Below are 18800 nucleotides of genomic sequence, written 5' to 3' on the forward strand. Positions count from 1 at the left end.
ATATTGTAGTAAATGTATTCTAGTGTGACGCAGTGCATATTACACGTTCAGGTTTGTGGGCTAAACGTTGTCTTTTTAAAGCCATAAATTAAATGTGCAGTAATTCTTTTTAGTTGCCTTTTATTTAAACTAAAAGTTTTACACTATAACCTAGAGGATTTGATTAGATTTGCACATTTTCAATGATGCTACTTGTTTAAAGCAGCCTTTGGCTAATTCTTGCTTATTTATATTAGTATATTCATGAATATGCAGACTCCCTTTTAAATAAAACAAACATGAAGAGTGACAAACAGCTCTGTAACTATAACCAGCTTTTATCTGAACTATGAATGGGGTTTGTTAAGAGAGTTACAATTTCAATGTATCCAGAAAGTAGAAAAATATATTTTTGTTATTTGTAATTCTGAAAGAGAAATCAAAAATGTAGAAACTGGTGATAATAATCTGATCGGTGCATCTTTAAATAAAACAAGCTCCGTTGCAAATACCTGACATTTAGTTTTTTCAGTTTCACAAAAATTCACAAAAAGCAGATTGTTTTATAATCCAGTGTTTAAAAGTCTTCTTTTTTTTAACATAACAAAAACAACTCTAGTTACCTCCAAATAACTCTTCCTGAAACCTTATAGCATTGACTGAAAGTCATTTTTCTTTCAGAACAAAAGAGTCCACACCCTGACAAGGACAGACCAGTAAGCCACTGAAACCCGCTCCATTCAAAGTGATGGAGAGGTCTGGGTTTCAGGTGAGCACCAGTGTTTTGACCAGAGGGTAAGAATGTGTGTGTCACTTGTGTTTACCTTGCTGTCCAGTTTCTTCATTGTGACGAGGTCCAGAGACTTGAGGGAGTGTCCTGTCGGGGCGATGAAATAAAGGCAGATGTGGATCCTGGTGTCGTGGTAGTTAAACAACGAGCGCTTGATCTTCAGCTCTTCCTGGAGATAGTTTTCAAACTGGGTGTCGATGTAGTCCACGATTGGCTTGTAACTGTGGACAGAGCCGAAAGAGAAACTGGATTTGTGCCGTTGTGCGAAAGCAAAATATTTTTCTTCCCATTCATGTGTTGGTAATGAATATGTACGAAAATATGAACTTGTCGCTGAAAAAACAAACCGGGAGAGTTATGTTTTCAGTTACTGTGTGTTCTGATTCACTGCCAAGATCCCAGCTTAGAGTCGTCCTGATGAAAATCATCTCACTGGTGAAACGCTACAAATCACCCTGTCCTCTCTACGATACAAATATGAAATCTTTAGCTTCGTTATGTTTCTCTCATGAGAAATTTAAATGTGTTGCTACAGCTCCGTTTTTCATGTTATACAAAACTCTGTGATTGACCTGGAGAAAGCAATAACACCATTACAGACAGATGGCAACAACGTAGCTCTGTCCATGGCTTCATACAGAAAAGACACACAGCTAATCTCTGAAGACCCCAAGTACTTTCTATGAAACGAAAAAACAACTGGGGGGGCCAAGAGTACTTTCTACGAGGAGGGAAAACCAAATGGTAGAGCGTTAAGGACAGCAATAGCTAATCAGTATCTTTAGCCAGTAAAATTTAACAGCTAAACACAGAAGAATAAATCCAGAAGTACTTTCTAAGGAAAAGACAAAACATGTTTGAATTATAATTAATAGCAGGCGTGGTTCTCAATGGCTTTGCCCAGGAAGGAGACGCAGGTAACACCCAGAAGCATTTTAGGTAAGAATCCATTTTTTTATGTAAAGAAATAAATAAAGAGCACGTGAGCTAACTTAAACAACTCATCTCCTTTCATAAAAAAAAAACAAACTTCTCCCAGCCTCGACCACAGCTGAAACGCTACCTATTCTACAACAACCGTTTGCTTATCACTTTTCCTTTACACAAAGCACACTTAAACTTAGCAGGAACAGCCCCAAAGTGCAGAGCTGCTGCTGTATAAAGATTCAGCTCTTAAATTCAACACTGTTCCTTTGTGTGCTCTCAAATTATGGATGCTCATTCTGAAACATTAAAATCTTAAGTTGAGCAATTTTTTTAACCAAAAAGTACCTGACTCTTTCCACAAGAAACCCTCACCATGGGGCTTATGAATATTTGTTAACTGTGTCATACAAGAGCGATGTTTAAACCACCTTGTCTCCCTTTCAACACAAGAATTTCCTATAGTGGTGACATTTTACTGCTCAGAGGGAGCCAGGTTAAAAATCCTTTCCATTTCCTCAGTAAGCACGATGTTTACGGTCATCTGTCCACGACCTTCACATCTCTCCTCAATCTTCTCTGTGGTATGCACACACTCTGACCTTTTGAAGCTCTCTGTGTTCATTTCCAGCTCGCTGCAGGGTCTGTCCTTCAGCATGGCGGGTTATAAGGCCTACAGAGAACGCTCCTATCAAAGAGCGTGAGAGTGGGGCTTGCTGGCTGAGCCCGAGCAAGTACGCTTCATTCCACAGCTGAATGTTTATAAAAAAAAAAAAAAACTACTTCCTCTTAATTTTTTTCTCCACCTCCACCCCTTTAAACCCCACAGAGACAAGAAAAATGTGTGTGGAATTTGGGAGCTATATGCTCTGTTCCTCCCATCGGTGTCCACTTCAAGCAGTCGCACAATAAACTGAATTTAAAGATGGGAACACAGATTTATAGCAAACCTAGCAATTAAAGCACTTTTGCTTCATAGAAAACTTGCCATTTGCTAAGATGCTGCGTTTAGGGGACTTCATCGAGCATACCTGTCCTCCTTGTTGATCTGATCACCGAACCCAACGGTGTCGACGATGGTTAGCTTGAGGTGGACGTTGCTCTCCTGGAGATCGTAGGTCCGCGGTCGCAGATACACGCCGTTCTGGTAGTGGCTGGCCTCTTCGTTTTCAAACATGGTGTTAAACAGCGTGTTCATTAATGTTGATTTGCCAATGCCAGTCTCGCCTGTGAAAGATGAAAGAGCAGAAGGAGATTAGACACAAAAGGTACGTCACTAAATCAGCCACTTCCAATAAGGGTATCTTAGAAACATGAGTATGTGCACACTACTGTGAAAAAGTCCTCGGTTATCTGTCGATTCTTGGTGTTTTGCTTTCAAAGAACCAGATTTTCATGCAATCTGAACAAAGACTTTGAGAACTCCTCCGACAATAAATGAAAAAGAGCACTTTAAAAATTACAAGATTATTAGAGGCGAAACACAAACAAATTACTATTTTTAGAACAGCGCTGTGCGAATGCATCGCAGCCATCTTGGGGTCGTACAAACGGAGAAGGTAACTTGCATGAGTCAAATAGTGAACAGATCTTTTCAGAGTCAGCAGTTGCCATTTATTGGGCGAGTTTATGAACGTGAAGTCACTTTTTTGGGCTTTTTATCCCCTTTTTATCGCACCGCCCAACAACAGCTATTAGCCGGGCAAATATCAACACCCTCCTACATCCGTTGTGCGAGTAGACAGCCTGTCCTGACTTTCCATGAATACTGCTTTCTTTCCGGTCATTTTGAGGTCTCTACATTTCAACCAACGTTTCAGCTGTTCTTCGCTGAGTTTCTTGATCAAAGCAGGTTGAAATGAAGCTCCTGGGATGTCGTCATCTTCCAAAATGATTGGTATTGCGGTTGCCATTGTAGTTTTTACTCTCTTTGTCCGACCTTCCCGGAAACCGAGGCTGTCTCCGGGGCTAATGTGACGTCATTTGAGGAATAACCCATTGATTGCAGCAAAGTTGCTCAGTTTTAGCCTTTTGAGCTTTTAAGAAATGTCTTAGTCAAGTCAAGGATCTTATTCTTTACACGCAGCATGGCTAGCTTTCCTACCGTTTTAAGGAAAGCTAGCCACGCTATTGCTAATTCACGCTAAAGATAATTTAAAATCAAGTCATTAAAGTCAACTCTGAACATTTTGTGTTTGTTTTGAGATAACAGTTTTATTTTTTAGAAACATAAAAACCTTGACTTGCCATTGTGCTACAAACTTGTGATCCGTGGATTCTCCACCAAGAATTCATTCACCCTAAACATACCAAAATGTTTTTGTGCTCTTACACTATTGAATACAGTTAAATAAATTACATCCACTGGTTTATAAGAGGTGGTCACCGTTATTTTTCCTGCTTTTATTTGTACTATGGTTGGATAGCTTCTTTCATTTCCTGTTCCATGTCATTGTTATTTTACGTTTTAAATAAAGTTAACGCGAAAACGTCTGCAACACATCCGATGTTCCACTCTTTATCATCCAACCAACCCGTTTTGTTACTCACCTACACAGAGGATGTTGAAGCAAAAACCCTGCGTGACCGATTTACTGACCAGCTGGTCAGGGAGGCTGTCGAATCCAACATGGCCGCCCAGGCTGAGGTTACGTTTCTCCTCATTCTGAAAGACACGAGGCGAAACATTACAAATCTGGTGCACGGAGGAGGAAAAACCTATGGGAAGATATTAATTAACAGTAGACGAGGGACATTTCTACGCTAGTATAACATCAAAGGTCTTCTGCTGTGTGTGCGGATCTAAAACCCATCAGCTGTATATGTTGTGATTTGGTTAATCAGCGCCTGCGGGAGGGATGAGCGTAAATAATCCTCTACAGGAAAGGGGGACAAGAGACGTGATAAAAAAAAAAATGGATGCACACTGTCAAACCCTGAACATTTTATTTAGGGCTCAATATTTATGGAGGGTTTTTGTTTTTATTAAGTTACCACTGCTATATAAAAAGGATGTCACACCACAATCAATACATTTCTCTCTGAAGCGGCATCTCAGAACATAAAAAGGACAAAGATTTCAAATATAGAACAAACTAAGCCTGGCAGACAAAACTACTGTAAGGGTTTTTTTTGGCTTTTTGATGCACCGTCTGAACCGAAGCAGCTCGAAGGAGAGAGCAGACAGCACCTTGAGATGAATGGAGCCACCCGATCTCGTCTGGCTCAGCCACGGAGAGCCGCATACCTCAGGGCTGATGTCACCCAGCACGAGCAGCCCAAAGACGAGAGCTCAGCTGAACGCAGCAGCCCTGCGCATATGAGCTGAGGGGTGGAGACCGGCTCCCGAGACAGACCAGATCTCCTAATAACCTGCCTGAAGTTCACTATAAAGGATGGGCAGCATGTAAGATAGGAGGGATCTAAAGGTTTTAGGGTGAAAAAAGGAAAGAAAATGGGGCTTAATGTTTCCAAGGACTGAAGCTCTGCATCTAACACTACTTTTACACTCACATATACAATAATAAATTGTTAAGATGCCATATTCTTTACTAAATCCTGATAGACTCTTCACAGGGACTGCATTTATAATGTTTATTTGTTAAGAGGAAAATTTGTCGGCTGGAAGCCACCGAAGGCTCAACACAATCAGAATCCCCGGAAAAGATGTCAGGAATGAGGAAGAGTCCCTGTTTGTTGTTCGCTGTCAACTCCGAGCTTGTTTTACAGCCTTTATCTTTTCCTGTGGTATTTAGCTAGCTGACTGAACATTGCAGAGATATTAAGATTCCTGCTGGAGGAGGAGGAGGAGGAGGGTGTTGGAAGGAAACCATTGCAATCACACTGAAGCATCATGGAGGGAAGGTTTTAAAAATGGGAAGTTACATAAGCCTAAATTTATCCAGGAAATGATCCATACGGAAGGTGGCATGATGATTCCATCAGCATTTTTCTTTCATGCAGCACGCATGAAACTGAATGAAACTTCCTTCTTTGGTTCAACTAAAAGCCTGGATGGCTTAAAATCACCAATCGAAGGTCGGTGGATCTCGATGTGCTGGTTCTGACCATGGCATTCAGCCTCCTTTACCCTCATACCCCAAAAATAAAGTCCACTAAAACCACACTGCAAACAGGGAACTAGAATTTAGTGAAATTTTCTTGAAATCAGTGTATCTTTCCCTTGATTAGAGCAGGTAAATAAGACTATTTGCCAATGGAATAAGATTTTTGCACTTAAAATAAGAGCAATTCATGTCCATCATCTTATTTCAAGTGCAGGATATCTAATTATCTTATTTTAGGGGTAAAAATGCTCATTAAATTGGCAAATAATCTTATTTAGCTCCTCAAATCAAAGAAAAATTTACTAATTTCAAGAAATTTTCACTCACTTTTAGTTCCCTTTTTGCAGTGCAGCTGCCTTCTTAAAAGGAGACGAGCCTCCGGGGGGGGGGATTTCATTTCAGCAGGGATCCAGCTGTTCTGAGAGAAGGTCTCAGAGGTTTATCAGAGAACAGGAGGCATCCTGAGGACAGGAACACAGCAGGCACGTCACCACAGTTTGATCCGTCGTCTAAAGAGAAAAAGTGGAAAGAGTGTCTGCAAACACACAGGAGATGGCCGTCCAGTAATTAAACTGAAAGCCCAGGCAAGGATACCGGCGGTAACTCTGGATGAGCTGTAGAGATCCACAGCTCAGGAGGGACAACGTTTTCAGGACCACTGTGGGTTGGCCCACGCCACAAACCTGTCTTCTCGGGAAAGAGTGGTGAGAAGAAAGCCATTTGTTGAGAGAAAGCCATATAGAGAACACAGCAAACGTGGAAGAGGGTGCCCTGGTCACATATGACCAAAACTGAACTTTGTGCTTAGACACAATAATCCTTGTGGCAGAAAACAGGGTGCATCATCCACCTGAACAAACGGTCTCTGTGGTGGCGGCAGCATCATGCTGTGGGGATGCCTCATTTTCAGCAGGGAAAGGGAAGCTCCTCACAGACAATGGGAGGACATGTGGAGCTAAACAAAGGGAAATGATATTAGAAAACAGAGGCTGTAAAAAGACTTGAGGCTGGGACGGGAGGTTCGCCTTAAATAGGGAGCTGATACATACGCCCAGAGCTACAATGCAATGGCTTTGATTAAAATACGTCCATGTTATTATGGTCCAGTAAATTCTGTAATTCAATAAAGAATGTGACATAAGTTGATAATCGGTGTCCAAAGACACTCTTAATATAATCGTACTGAGTTTAGGCTACATTTCAAAGACAAATGCAGAGAATGCAGTCTCTGGATGTGCAAAACTCAGATATACAACAAAAGCTTCACAGCTGTAACTACGGACAAAGGAAGCTTCATGGAGGCAGACAAAATAAGATTTTATCTTATTTCTGCTCCCATTTGCTCATGGGAAATGTATGACAGAAATGTTTGTGGTTTTTGCTATGGAGCAATAAAATAAATCTGAATAACATTCACATCCAACTCTCTTGATTTATTAAAAAAAACAAAAACATTAAAACTATTCATCTTTTTCTGTCTGCTTAATTAAAAATTCAAACAAAATCCATTGAAGTTTCTATTTGTAACATGACAACATGTGAAACTCCAGGGGTATGAACCCTTCTTTAAAGATAAACCTTCCTTCTGCTACAAACTCAAGCCGCAACAGTGACACTGTACAATTCAAAAGAACAACAAGGAATCTTAACCCGGGCGGCTAATTGGGGGTTAAGCTCCCACACTGGACCGCACCGAGCTCGTCTGTGTAGAGGATGTAGTAGTGACACATCAGCGGCAGATCTGAACGCTGCCAACCGAGCCTGCTGACCAAAACCAAAACGTGTTATCTCTGGGGATCCGACCCAACAGAGCTGCAGACGTGGACACAAAACCTTCCCAGCTGGGACTTAACCAAGTCAGTGAAGAATGGACCAAATTACAACGCTCCCAGATCTTTCACCTTTTTTTTTTTTTTTTTTTTTTTACATCAGTAGCAATAAAACATTAAAGTATTCCACCAAAAAAAAAACTAAAAACAATATTTTCCCCACTTTTTTTCCAATCAATTATTTCATATCTTACTCTAAACTCCTTTCCCTCAGTCAGAAACAGCTGAATCCCACCAAAAGTGCACGACTAAGTCCAAACAGACGCCGACCCCGTTAGCTCGGCGTAAATAAGCGCAGAGGCTGAATTTTAAGAGGACAAGAAGAGCCACCACAAAACCCGGGACGCTCGCCCGTCACTTAGAATTAGACCCCTCTAAGTAACTGTGAGGAATCGGCTTCCGCACAAAACTCGTGCTCGTTCAGACCGAAGAGGAGCCCCAGAGACAGCGTGAAGTATGACAGGAATGAAAAGCTTCTGGTTAACTGTCCCAGAGTGACGAGACGGCGCTGCTCCCAGGCCACCGTATCGCCAGGCCAACAGGAAATGGCTGCAGAGAGGCCCCGGGGCGCCTTAAAAACAAAATGAGGCGCAAACATTATGGGCTGGTTAGTACAATGTTATTACAGAGCTGCAGGCTTGTGACTTATTGTGACTTTAAATAGGTCTTTTTTTCTCTTTTTTAAAGATGAAACTAAGAATGAAAGTGCAGATCCAGTGGATCTCAAAAGGGTTCACATCCTTGTTACAAATGAGACCATTTTTAAATCATTTCACAATTTTCCTACATTTTACGTGACAAACGTGGTGTGCAATTCAACTGCACAAACAAACTGATTAGTTGGAGGGAAAAAAACTAAATACTTGTTTGAAACGCGTGATTCAGTTTAAGCCTTCAGCCTTCATTGGGGTAAGAGTGCCGGTGACTTTGTCTAAGCTATTTGAAAAAGTTATTTTTTTCCCCACTTCTGGTGAGGTGATTCTTTTCTTAGTTTGAATGCATACCAGACTCGCTTTGACATGTAAAATCCCTCTTTATCTTCACATTGCTGGCAGATGGCGGAGGGTTTTGGACTAAACTGATGGGTATTTGAAACTGTTCAAAATAGAGATGCACCGACACGGTTTTTTTCCAATCCAATGCGATGCCGATACCTGGGCTGAGCATATCAGCTGATTACCGATACTGTTGAATGAATAAACCGTGTGCCTTGCCATGTGAGTGAAGTTATCAGGCTTGCTGTGTATGATATTAATTAAAAAAATAAATGACTGAATGAATTGGAAAGCAGGATCGGCATCAATCGTCCAATATCCGATCCAGCTACTTAGTCAATATCAGAGCCGATATCCGATCCCTGTATCGGATAGGTGCATCTCTAGTTCAAAATTTCAAAAACCCCTGAAGAAAAGTAAGCCCACACCTACGGCTGGGTTGATATGGACCCAAAAAGAATCTCTCAATATTTTTAGGCTGAATGCCGATATACGATATTTATCTCAATATGTTTTTGCTTTTCATAAAAGTCATTATAAAAAGCATCTCTGAATCAAAGCTTTATCTGAAATGTCTGTCACCATAAAAAAAACTGCTGTAGATAAATATAAGACACAGCTGATAACTAACCTACTAGAATACATAAAAGTGTAATTTTAACACAACATAGACCCCGTCTGTCTCTTTTAAGATTTACCACGTTTCGCTGAGGATATGGTACACCTTTGGTGATGCCCACGTGTCAAACATGCCATTTAGAGTAAGATCCCAGGGGTTAAAGCTTTGTTTTATCAGACCATAACCATAATGGGTCAGTAGGTAGAGAGGAAGCCCAAAACTGGGTCCTCCAACTACCAAATTATGGGCATGAACACATTTTTCTCTCAAAATAGGCCCATTTGTGGGGGGAAAAAAAGAAGAGTAGGACTGATATTTAAGTTAAATAAATTGCCCTTGCACTAGTGAGGAACAACACCCGTACAGCCGCTGACAGCCTCTGACTTTGAGCTTATTAAGCCGCTCCAGTGAAGTATAAAATGCTCTGTTTTATCAGAAGGATAGGCAGCCGCTCTATCTCTTTCATATAAAAGAAACGTTTCTGCCACCCGATGACCGCGCCTCAAGCTGCAGGTACAGCCGATCCTCGGTTTGCTCTTCATTCCCCGTTAAACTACAGCCAAACCTCCCCTATATCTGTGTCCGCTGCTCTCCAGGCGCTAAGAGACTCAGCAGTTTTCTGTCAGGGACCCGCTCCGTATTTTTTGCTAGTAGAAGTCATAAATAGGACAGGTCCGATAGGTAACATTTGGAGGCTGCTAAACCTTAAGGGCTGTGCTGTTTTATAACTTAACTACGCACTGGATTTATGGCTGGAGGTCAAGCGTTTGTTGTAACGCCAACAAAAGGGCTTCCTATTAATTATAAACAAAATAAAACAAAAAAAATAGCATATAAATGATTTTCAATGATGCTGAATATCATTGATGAAAAGAACCGAATCCGAACGTGCTTGAACCCCATAACTCAGCTTCACATCATGGCTCCTGGTGCTGCGCTCGCAGGCCTGTGTTGTTTCAGCTGCATGCTTTACTGGGACACCTGTGTTTATGAGTCACTTTGAACACATCAGCATTGAAATCGAGACGGCTGCTTGTGTATGTGTGCAAAGTCCCCACACACACACACACACACACACACACACACACACACACACACACACACACACACACACACACACACACACACACACACACACACACACACACACACACACACACACACACACACAGGTTCAGCCTTTGCAAAGCGACAGAGATGTGTCAAACAAATAAGAAATGATTAACTCGTCTTCCAGCTGCTAAGGAAGCTGTCCAAACTAATGTGCAGCAATAACTAAAAATAAGATAGTATCATCAACCAATCAGCCTCTCCAGACCCCATCTTGTTTTTGTTTGATCCGTCCTTTTTTTTTTAAGTCATCTTTGACGCCTTGAGGCCTCCATCCACACCTGCCTGGTCTCCATCTTGTTTTTGCGTCTCGCTGCCTCCCCCGGGGCAGCCCGACGCACTTCGCCGCGGCCGATGTTTGCGAGCATGCTGGTGGTTCTTTGCGCAATTTAACCTCGGCATTCAGGTTCTACGACTGTGTCAACTGTTGGTTATAGTGCAGGTTTCTATTCATTAACTGTAATTTATCCGTCTCTCTGTGACTATAAGCCGAAGGATTGCAGCGTTTCAGACAGAAAAAGCTACTAGAGGAAATAATAACCGTATACTAAAAAGGCTGCTTAGACCAACAGAGACTGACTGCTGACCTTATTGTCAAAAAAAAAAAAAGAAAAATTATTTAAATAGTGCCCTCAAATGTGAAAATGAAACGTTTTACGACCATAAATACTTGTGCTGCACATCCTTTGAGAGTTTCAAGAGTGATTCATGTCTGGGTGTTGAAAGCTGAGAATGTGCAGATATCAGGTCGAGGGCTTCTGACCTATTGGGTTTAAAAATCAACTGAGGTTTTGTGTGTGAGAGAGAGGAGGGGGGGGGGGGGCATGATAAGCTCAGCAGCAGACCAACACTCACAACTCGTGCGCTTTACACAGAGTGGCTGCTGACTGGTTTTTCCTGTCTGGTGGCTGCCTGGTAGTTTCAGCCAGAAGGAGAGAGAGGATTTTAAATCAGGAACCCGAGGAGGAGCGGTTCTTCACAGGCCGAGGCGTTCCTCCCCAAACAGCCGAGCCGGCTCGCATGCCGTCACTCTCCTGCACCTACTTGAATGTTGACGGTTGAGATTTCCACGTCGCGCCTGCGGTCAGGAATTCAGCAACAAACAAAAGGATCGAAACTCGTTTTCGTTACGGCCGTCGCTGCGCACGCACGTCGACGGTACCGGCTAAAGTGTTAGCCTCGATACTCATTCGTGCCCGAAGGAAAAAGAAAAATTAAATAGACAGATGTGAAGAGACGGAAAGGAAGTCACCGCATGAGGCAGATGTGCTTTACTTTTGGGAAAATACAGTTATTTCTGTCGTTGATCTAAGTAAATCACACGGTTTAGGTCAATATGTCAACACTTTCGTCTGGAAATCCCACATTTTTGAGAGTCAGCCAAACAAACGGGGAGGGGAGGAAGGAATGAAGGAGACTGGAGCTTGGAAGGAGGTAGGATAGAGGGGAGGAAAGATAAAAGGTAGGATAGACGCAAGGCCACATAGAAGAAGGGAAAGAGACACAAGGAGGGACAGAAGTAAGTGTTTCATCGTGATTTCTGCGCCACATTGTGAGCTTCAGCATCTCAGGCACAAGAATCTCAGGTGTGGAAATCACAGCCTGCAAGAGCCCATCCAATACTTCTGTATAAGTAATAGATCAACCATTCCAATGTATTAATAAATAACTAAATTAAGCAGTATATTTACTAATTAATGTAATTACTTGTACTTCACAGAGAAAGAACCATCATACTCCATTTCAAAACCCAGGAGTCCATTCATTTCTCTGAGGCACGATTCTTTTTCAGACAAGACCGATCATCTAAAGACTCCCGATCACCACGAGCTACTAATTCAACTATAGTCCATTTATTCATAATCAAACTGAAATCTATTTACACACATTTACTGATTAGAAAGAAAAGCAATAAACCAAACTAATGCAAATATGTTGAAACTGAATCATCAGAAATAATGTGTGCAATTCTGCAAGGAAGAGCGTTGAGGGCAATTTTAAGGGTTAAAAAAAAGTAAGAAAAACATATGTTATCAATTGCAATATTACCAACAATGTTTTGCTAACACAGTTCTTGGTGCACACTTTAGCTCCACACCACCTGCATGCTTAAAAAACGTCCCTGCATTTACTCGGCAAAACTGTAAGGCCTCTAAGGAACGTTTTTTGGTACAGATGCAGGTGCCGGTGCACCGACTGAAGGTCGCCCGGAGAACCGAGCTTTGGCTCCACCATTTAAACACACTAATGGAAGCAGCGCAGAAAGAATTCAAATAGCCAAGAGGTACGATTATAACGCCACTTAGAGGCCGGCAGAATCAATGAAGACATCAATAATGCAGGGGCGGTGAGTAACGTTTGAATTACAGCACTTTGGAGTTTTAGAATCTGATCCAGACAGGACAAACGGGTGATGATGGGTCTTATGGGAGCAGCTAGCATCTCACTTCTGGGGGTAAATATTGGCTTCTCGTCCGTGCAACATCGTTTCCAAACATCATCTTAAGAGGTATGTCAGCTTTATTCCCCGAGAGTTTTGCATTCCTTTTCTTCAGACGGATAGGTCGTTATCACCAAAGATCCTACAGCTCGACTGTCACTCTCCATCAGTCTTACTAGGGATGGACGATATATCGGCATTAACGTTGGTATCGGCCGATGTTAGTCAGTTTTAAGGGTCAATAAAAAGTTCAATAACAGTTTTCCTTCCTTTTGCATTCCAGCCTATCATGTAGGTTAGTATTACAGTCGTTACATCCTCCAAACCAATCACAAACGCAGACCAAGGAAGCAAGCTCCGCCCCTTTCAAAGATTTCAGAGAGCACGTATTCTTTTTTTTCTTTTTTAAAAACTTGCAGTTTTGGTAAAAAGTTGGTTGAATAAAGGGTTGCTTTTTAATTCAGTGCTTGTGTGTTCTGTATCTAAAAATAGGTCACTAAGCAAGAGAATGACATAGCCAGGGCTGCACTTACAATATACGTTTTGAATTTATTGATAATTATCAATATTGATCAATATGATTTGTATTTCATCAATGTACTTTTCTTCTATATCGTCCAGCCCTAGCCTAGTGTGTGTGTATTATATATATATATATATATATATATATATATATATATATATATATATATATATATATATATATATATATATATATATATATATATACACACATACACACACACACACAGGTAACTATCGGTTAACGGACATAACCACAAGATTAATATCGACATCAGCCCAAATTCTCATATCGGTGCATCCCTAAATCTTACTGTGATTGATACATTTGAATCTAGATTTTATATTCACGATACAGCCAACGATACACACACACCAAAAAAAAAATAAACTCCAACATCAGTATATATGTTTAATGATTTAAGCTGAACTACAAGAGAAATTTGTCGCGACTTGTCTTGGTGTAAAAAAAAAACAAAAAAAAAACAAGTGAGTTCATGAAATAAACCTCCAACTAAAGCGCATATGAACCACTTCCTCATTCCTTGTCTCTTTGCTCCAAGCTCTATATGACGCTAATGTCATTATAAGCATGCAAGACTCAAGGGAGAGGCAGCACTCTTCAGGGTCAGCAAGCAATGTGCAGGCTGCATACGGTACGGTGCGGGGTATTTTATTACATAACCGATTAAAAATAGAGACCACTGTTTCACTGTACACAATCTGATGCCTTCACTGGATGAACATAATAAAAATGATTGGTCGGGCTCTGTCGATTGCTTCCCCAGTGTCCCCGCGCAGAAATGTCTCCCAGAGCTACCGTTTCCATCAGACTGGATCGATGTGGACCTACAAGGTCTGACAAACCACGTGTCTCCATCAATTGCTCCACATAATTAACAGCGCTCGGTTCACACAAACAGGCAGGGGCGCATGACAGTTTGCTCAATGTGGTCTCACTTAGTTCACAAAGTCAGACAGGAAGTCGGTCAGGCAGCTGCAAACTCTGGCCCGTTCCATTGCATTCTCAGCGTTTCCCTCCAATCAATCCTCTGGTTTTGTATTCCAGGAGAGACTTTTAAAAAAAAAAAAAAATCACCAGTCTGCAAGATCTCCTGGAACCGGTGCTGGACTCGGTCCGAAATGAAAAGTTCTAATTGAGCAGCGTTGGCTGCGTCCTCTTTTCTCGGATCCGCTCCATTACTCTATGAAGACGCGTTGCGCCGCTAAGCAGTAGGAGTGGCCCGCAGTGAGGGCTTAATCTCTTTATCCCGGGATCTCAGAGCTGCTTACTGTCCAATTCAAGAACCTTTTCAAGCATCTGCCAAAAAAAGTTAATCCCCGCTCTTTAAATCCCAGCCGTTCGCTCCGGCCACTCTACTGTGAAATGCTCTCTCGTACTATTATTACAGGGAGTTACTACCGGGGGCTTCCTGCAAACTGCACCGTGCCGCCCAGCGTTCATTGGGTCACACCTGACTGGTAACACACAGCAAACCAATAAGGATAATACAAAACGATCTCCAACCTACTCTGAAAATATATCCATCCTACCACTGCCGCCCTCTATAGAGCTAAAAGTCCAGTTATTTAGCGTCACTATTCAGACTATAACATCTACTGGGGCAGAAATGATTCGAGTGCCTCGATTGCTTCGTTAAATAACATTTTACTGCCAAGTATTCAGCACACCTTGTTCCAGCCGGGTGGTTAGTTGTGTTGTACGACGCTCTCCCTCCCGCTAATGATGGCCTACGCTACCGCTACTGATACTCGAGACGTTAGCAGCATAGGTATTGTCAGCTGCAGCGTCCCACACTGCCCGATTCTTGACTACCAAGTTGTGCGTTTATTATAAACTCGCAAAACAAAAGCAAAGCAGAAAGACGTTTTACTGACAGAAAGCTTCAGTAAACAACAGATGTCTTCAGATAGTCACGTGTCATCCGCAAAAGAAAGACGCACACGGCCCTGAAAGACGACGCTCCGAAGAGACTAAGAACAGCGTTTTCCTTGCACTGCTCGGCTCCCTGTGCTCAGGGCAGAGCTAAGCCGTGATTGGCCAGCATGGCGCCTACCCAGCCAATCGCATTTGAGCATATGGGATCGCACCATTATGTAACAATAGGGGGGGAGGGGCAGACCAATCTACTGGGTTTCCTTAGATAAGAAGCCTTTTGACCAATCTGTATGATTTGATTGATTTTGACTTTGTAAAGTGCCTTGAGATGACGCGTGTTGTGAATTGGCGCTATAAAAATAAAATTTAATTGAATTACGTAAACATATCAGAACTGTCCATCCTACACAGTTAGAGGAGAGTTTGGTTCTGGTTCTGTGGATCAGTTCAAAGATTTTAGTTCATTTGTGCAATTAAAAAACAAGTAGAGGCTACCAGGGCTCTATTCTATTTATTTAACATTATGCTTTTTGATGTTAAAAAAAAAACTCTTTAAAAATTCAGAAAACAATATGCAAGGGAAACTTTTTTGGGACTATTTTCACCACAGAGGCAGCTAGTCCTGTATGGGTGTTGATTCAACCATAAAGGCTGAGCTTTTGACAAGTTTCTTCTTTTTTCAACAAATTTTCAAGACTAAACAAAAGGCGTGCTGTTAGTGCATTCTAAGCGAGGAGCAAATGATGGCTGAAAAACACCTTTTATACTCAAATGGAAAATTTACTGGCATTTGGCGTCAGCTGAGTGTTAATTTCGGACCTTGGCCGTAATGTGCGTCAAGTGTGTTAGCTATGTTGACCGGTAGCTTTCCTGACTGTTTTATGTCGCTCTCAGACATCGACACATTTAAAATAAACAACGCTTAGCTAGCGGTGGCCGATGTATCGAATATCCTCAATGTATCTCAAGTTTTCCTCCGCGCGATGGTTAAAATTACTTTATTGCGACCATGGAGTGTAAATTTTAATGGCAAGATTGAGCCGCTGTATTTAATTCACTGTGAGTTTAGTTTTTCCCACATGCTGTGAACGCATCACTCACTCACTCCTCCAAACCAGAAAGAGTTCTGGCGCACACACACACACACACACACAACAACGAACCCGTGAGCTTATTTACGTTGACGAGACAGCGAGAACTATGGCGACAGCGGACGTTTCAGGTAAATAAGAAAATGAGTCTGAAGAGAAACAGCCCTGGGTCAATAATCTGGCAGTGGTTTGGATTTCACAAGAAGGATGTTGGAACAAAATGCGGTAATTTGCAAAACATGCCGAAACGTCATTGCCACAAAAGGTAGCAGCAGCACAAATTTGTTCCACCTAAAAAGTCATCCAGTGCAAAATGAAGACTGTTGTAAACTCCGCATGTCGACACCCCCCACCCCCACCCCCCCCCCCCCCCCCCAAAACACTGAAGGAAACTTTAATTAAACCAGCCGTAAATCTGTTGAAACTGGCGTCTTCTTTTGCTAAATCCCATATGACAAAAAAAACAAAAACGTTTCTGGTTTAAAATTTCCCAGCACCTAAAGAGCAACGGAAATATTTTTGAGATGCTCTGAATATGTAGCTGCGACTGGTCAGTTGATTTTATAGTCACAATACAAGCTTTTGTTTTTGGGATTGTCACATTTTTAATTATACAAATTTTTATGTCTTAAGCACAAAAGAGCACCTTTTATTTCAGGTTTATTTTGTGTCAGATTTTTCCTCTGTAGTCCTTTTGGCCGCTGGGATGTTCTGTTTTTTTAAGGTCCAGTGTTGACCACGAAAGAGCTCTAATGTGACAATATTGTAATTTGTGAAAAGCTTCTGTGTACAGCTGTCGTTAAAAAAAATGGCTAAAATAAAACATTTTAAATAAATTTTTTATTTTGCAATCAATTTTTCAAACAAAAAAAAATTGACACGTCAATTTGAGATATACCAATGCAACTTTAGGCACTATGTGGCTAAAAACATTTGCTTTTCAAGGTTATTTGAACATATCGTGATATATTTATGGTGTATCGTGATATAGCCCAAAGAGATCGTGATATTAGATTTTCTTCATATCGCCCACCCCTACGCGATATCAGAATTGTAAAAGACAGATATATTATGGGTCGCATACGGGCCAAAACGATCACAGCCTGTTTACCCCCGTTTGTTTTTATATGTTTTTATTGTGTTTAACCTCTTATTGCTCCTACGCCTTACTTATATATTCTTCTTCCGCTATAATGTACGTTTATGTTTTGCAGCCATGTTCAGCACTTCAGCTGTGATTGTTTTAAAGTGCTATATGAATAAAGGTGGCACAGATGGCTAGCTCGGTTCTGTTCTGTTATGGAGATTCCTCCAGAACTTGCGGAGATGATGAGTTAAAAATATGGATCCTTCACAAAAACGAAGAACGTTCATCAGATCGTCCCACAACACACAGGCTCTTCAGTCAGAGGCTTCTCCGGGGGCCGCTGTAAGACAGGCCTCTACAGGAGAGCCTACCTGCCCACAGCCATCAGCATCCAGGTGAGATGGGTTGCTGACATGGGACGCTGCACGTCAAAGCAAGCGAAGGTGCTCCAGGTGTGGGAACCCAGGGGCACTTTCTTCTGCAGCTACCCATTCTGTACAGCTCTCTCCTGGAACGTACAACGACGTGGGAGTTGGTGGTTCTCTTCCCCCTTGGTGTCGCGTTTGGAGGCACTTCTACTAAAGCCAGCCAGCCTTTAACGTTAGCATCACTCTACTCACAAATAAGCAAGCAAGCAGACGTGAGTAAATTATGCGAAGACACAGCCACACGTACAAGTTAGCAGTAGCGGCGACAAACCCACTGAGTCACCGTCGCAGAAATCACTTCCACCATCTCGCCAGAGGCTGATGAACAGGCTCCATGAGCGGGGGAGGCTTAGCTACACACCCCGCTCACACACACGCACACACACACACACACGCACGCACGCACGCATATTTACGTCAACCGACCAAGTTGCCCCTCTTAAACGCTGCACTTTTTTTTTTTTTTTTTTTTTGCCATTTTCTGTTCCGCCGACGGGACTGATACGCGACGCGCCGTGCTCTCTGCTTACCGAAAATACGTCCACGTCCGTGGCAGCCATGGTGTGGAATGCGTGTAGACGGCGTGCTTGAGCGGCGGACTGAGCGGAGGCGAAAGGGAACTGCACTCCTCCTCCTCTCTCCGTACCTCGCCTGCTAAACCAGCCCCGGGGCGAGCTGAGCTGTCAGGGGGGACGGACGGGAACAGAGCGACGCGAGGCGGAGGGGAGCCGCTAGCTGCTCAAAGAGAAGGCGCGACAAGATGACTCCCCGCTGCCGTGTTTAGATCCGCTTCTCGGTCTTTTCCTTCATATTTACCCGAGGGTTGATACTGGTTGTCTTGGAAACGCTTTGCGCGCTCGTGCCAAACGTAGTCATGACATTTAAAGTTAAACACCTACATTCAGGTAAATAAAGGTAAATATGGAGCGTTAGAAAAAAGTGCTGAGCTCATACTCTTTGCACTTGCAGATATTGAAGCGGATTGTGTGTTACATTAGCTTACAGATCCACTTTTTTTC

At 42.2% G+C, this 18800-nt stretch overlaps 1 protein-coding gene across 1 annotated transcript in view; it reads right to left on the reverse strand.

The window, feature by feature from the left end:
- The window catches only part of sept8a (septin 8a), a 39460-nt gene extending 20982 nt beyond the window's left edge, over positions 1-18478 (reverse strand). The window contains exons 1-4 of the mRNA XM_012876192.3: positions 18312-18478; positions 4244-4358; positions 2725-2920; positions 804-990 (exon numbers count right to left, since the gene is read on the reverse strand). Of these exons, the coding sequence (XP_012731646.1) occupies positions 804-990; positions 2725-2920; positions 4244-4358; positions 18312-18341 (528 nt within the window). The 5' untranslated portion in view covers positions 18342-18478. The remainder of the gene's footprint in view (positions 1-803; positions 991-2724; positions 2921-4243; positions 4359-18311) is intronic.
- Between the last annotated feature and the right edge of the window lie 322 nt (positions 18479-18800).

Source organism: Fundulus heteroclitus, chromosome 11 (genome assembly GCF_011125445.2).
Source record: "Fundulus heteroclitus isolate FHET01 chromosome 11, MU-UCD_Fhet_4.1, whole genome shotgun sequence".
Taxonomy (NCBI): domain Eukaryota; kingdom Metazoa; phylum Chordata; class Actinopteri; order Cyprinodontiformes; family Fundulidae; genus Fundulus; species Fundulus heteroclitus.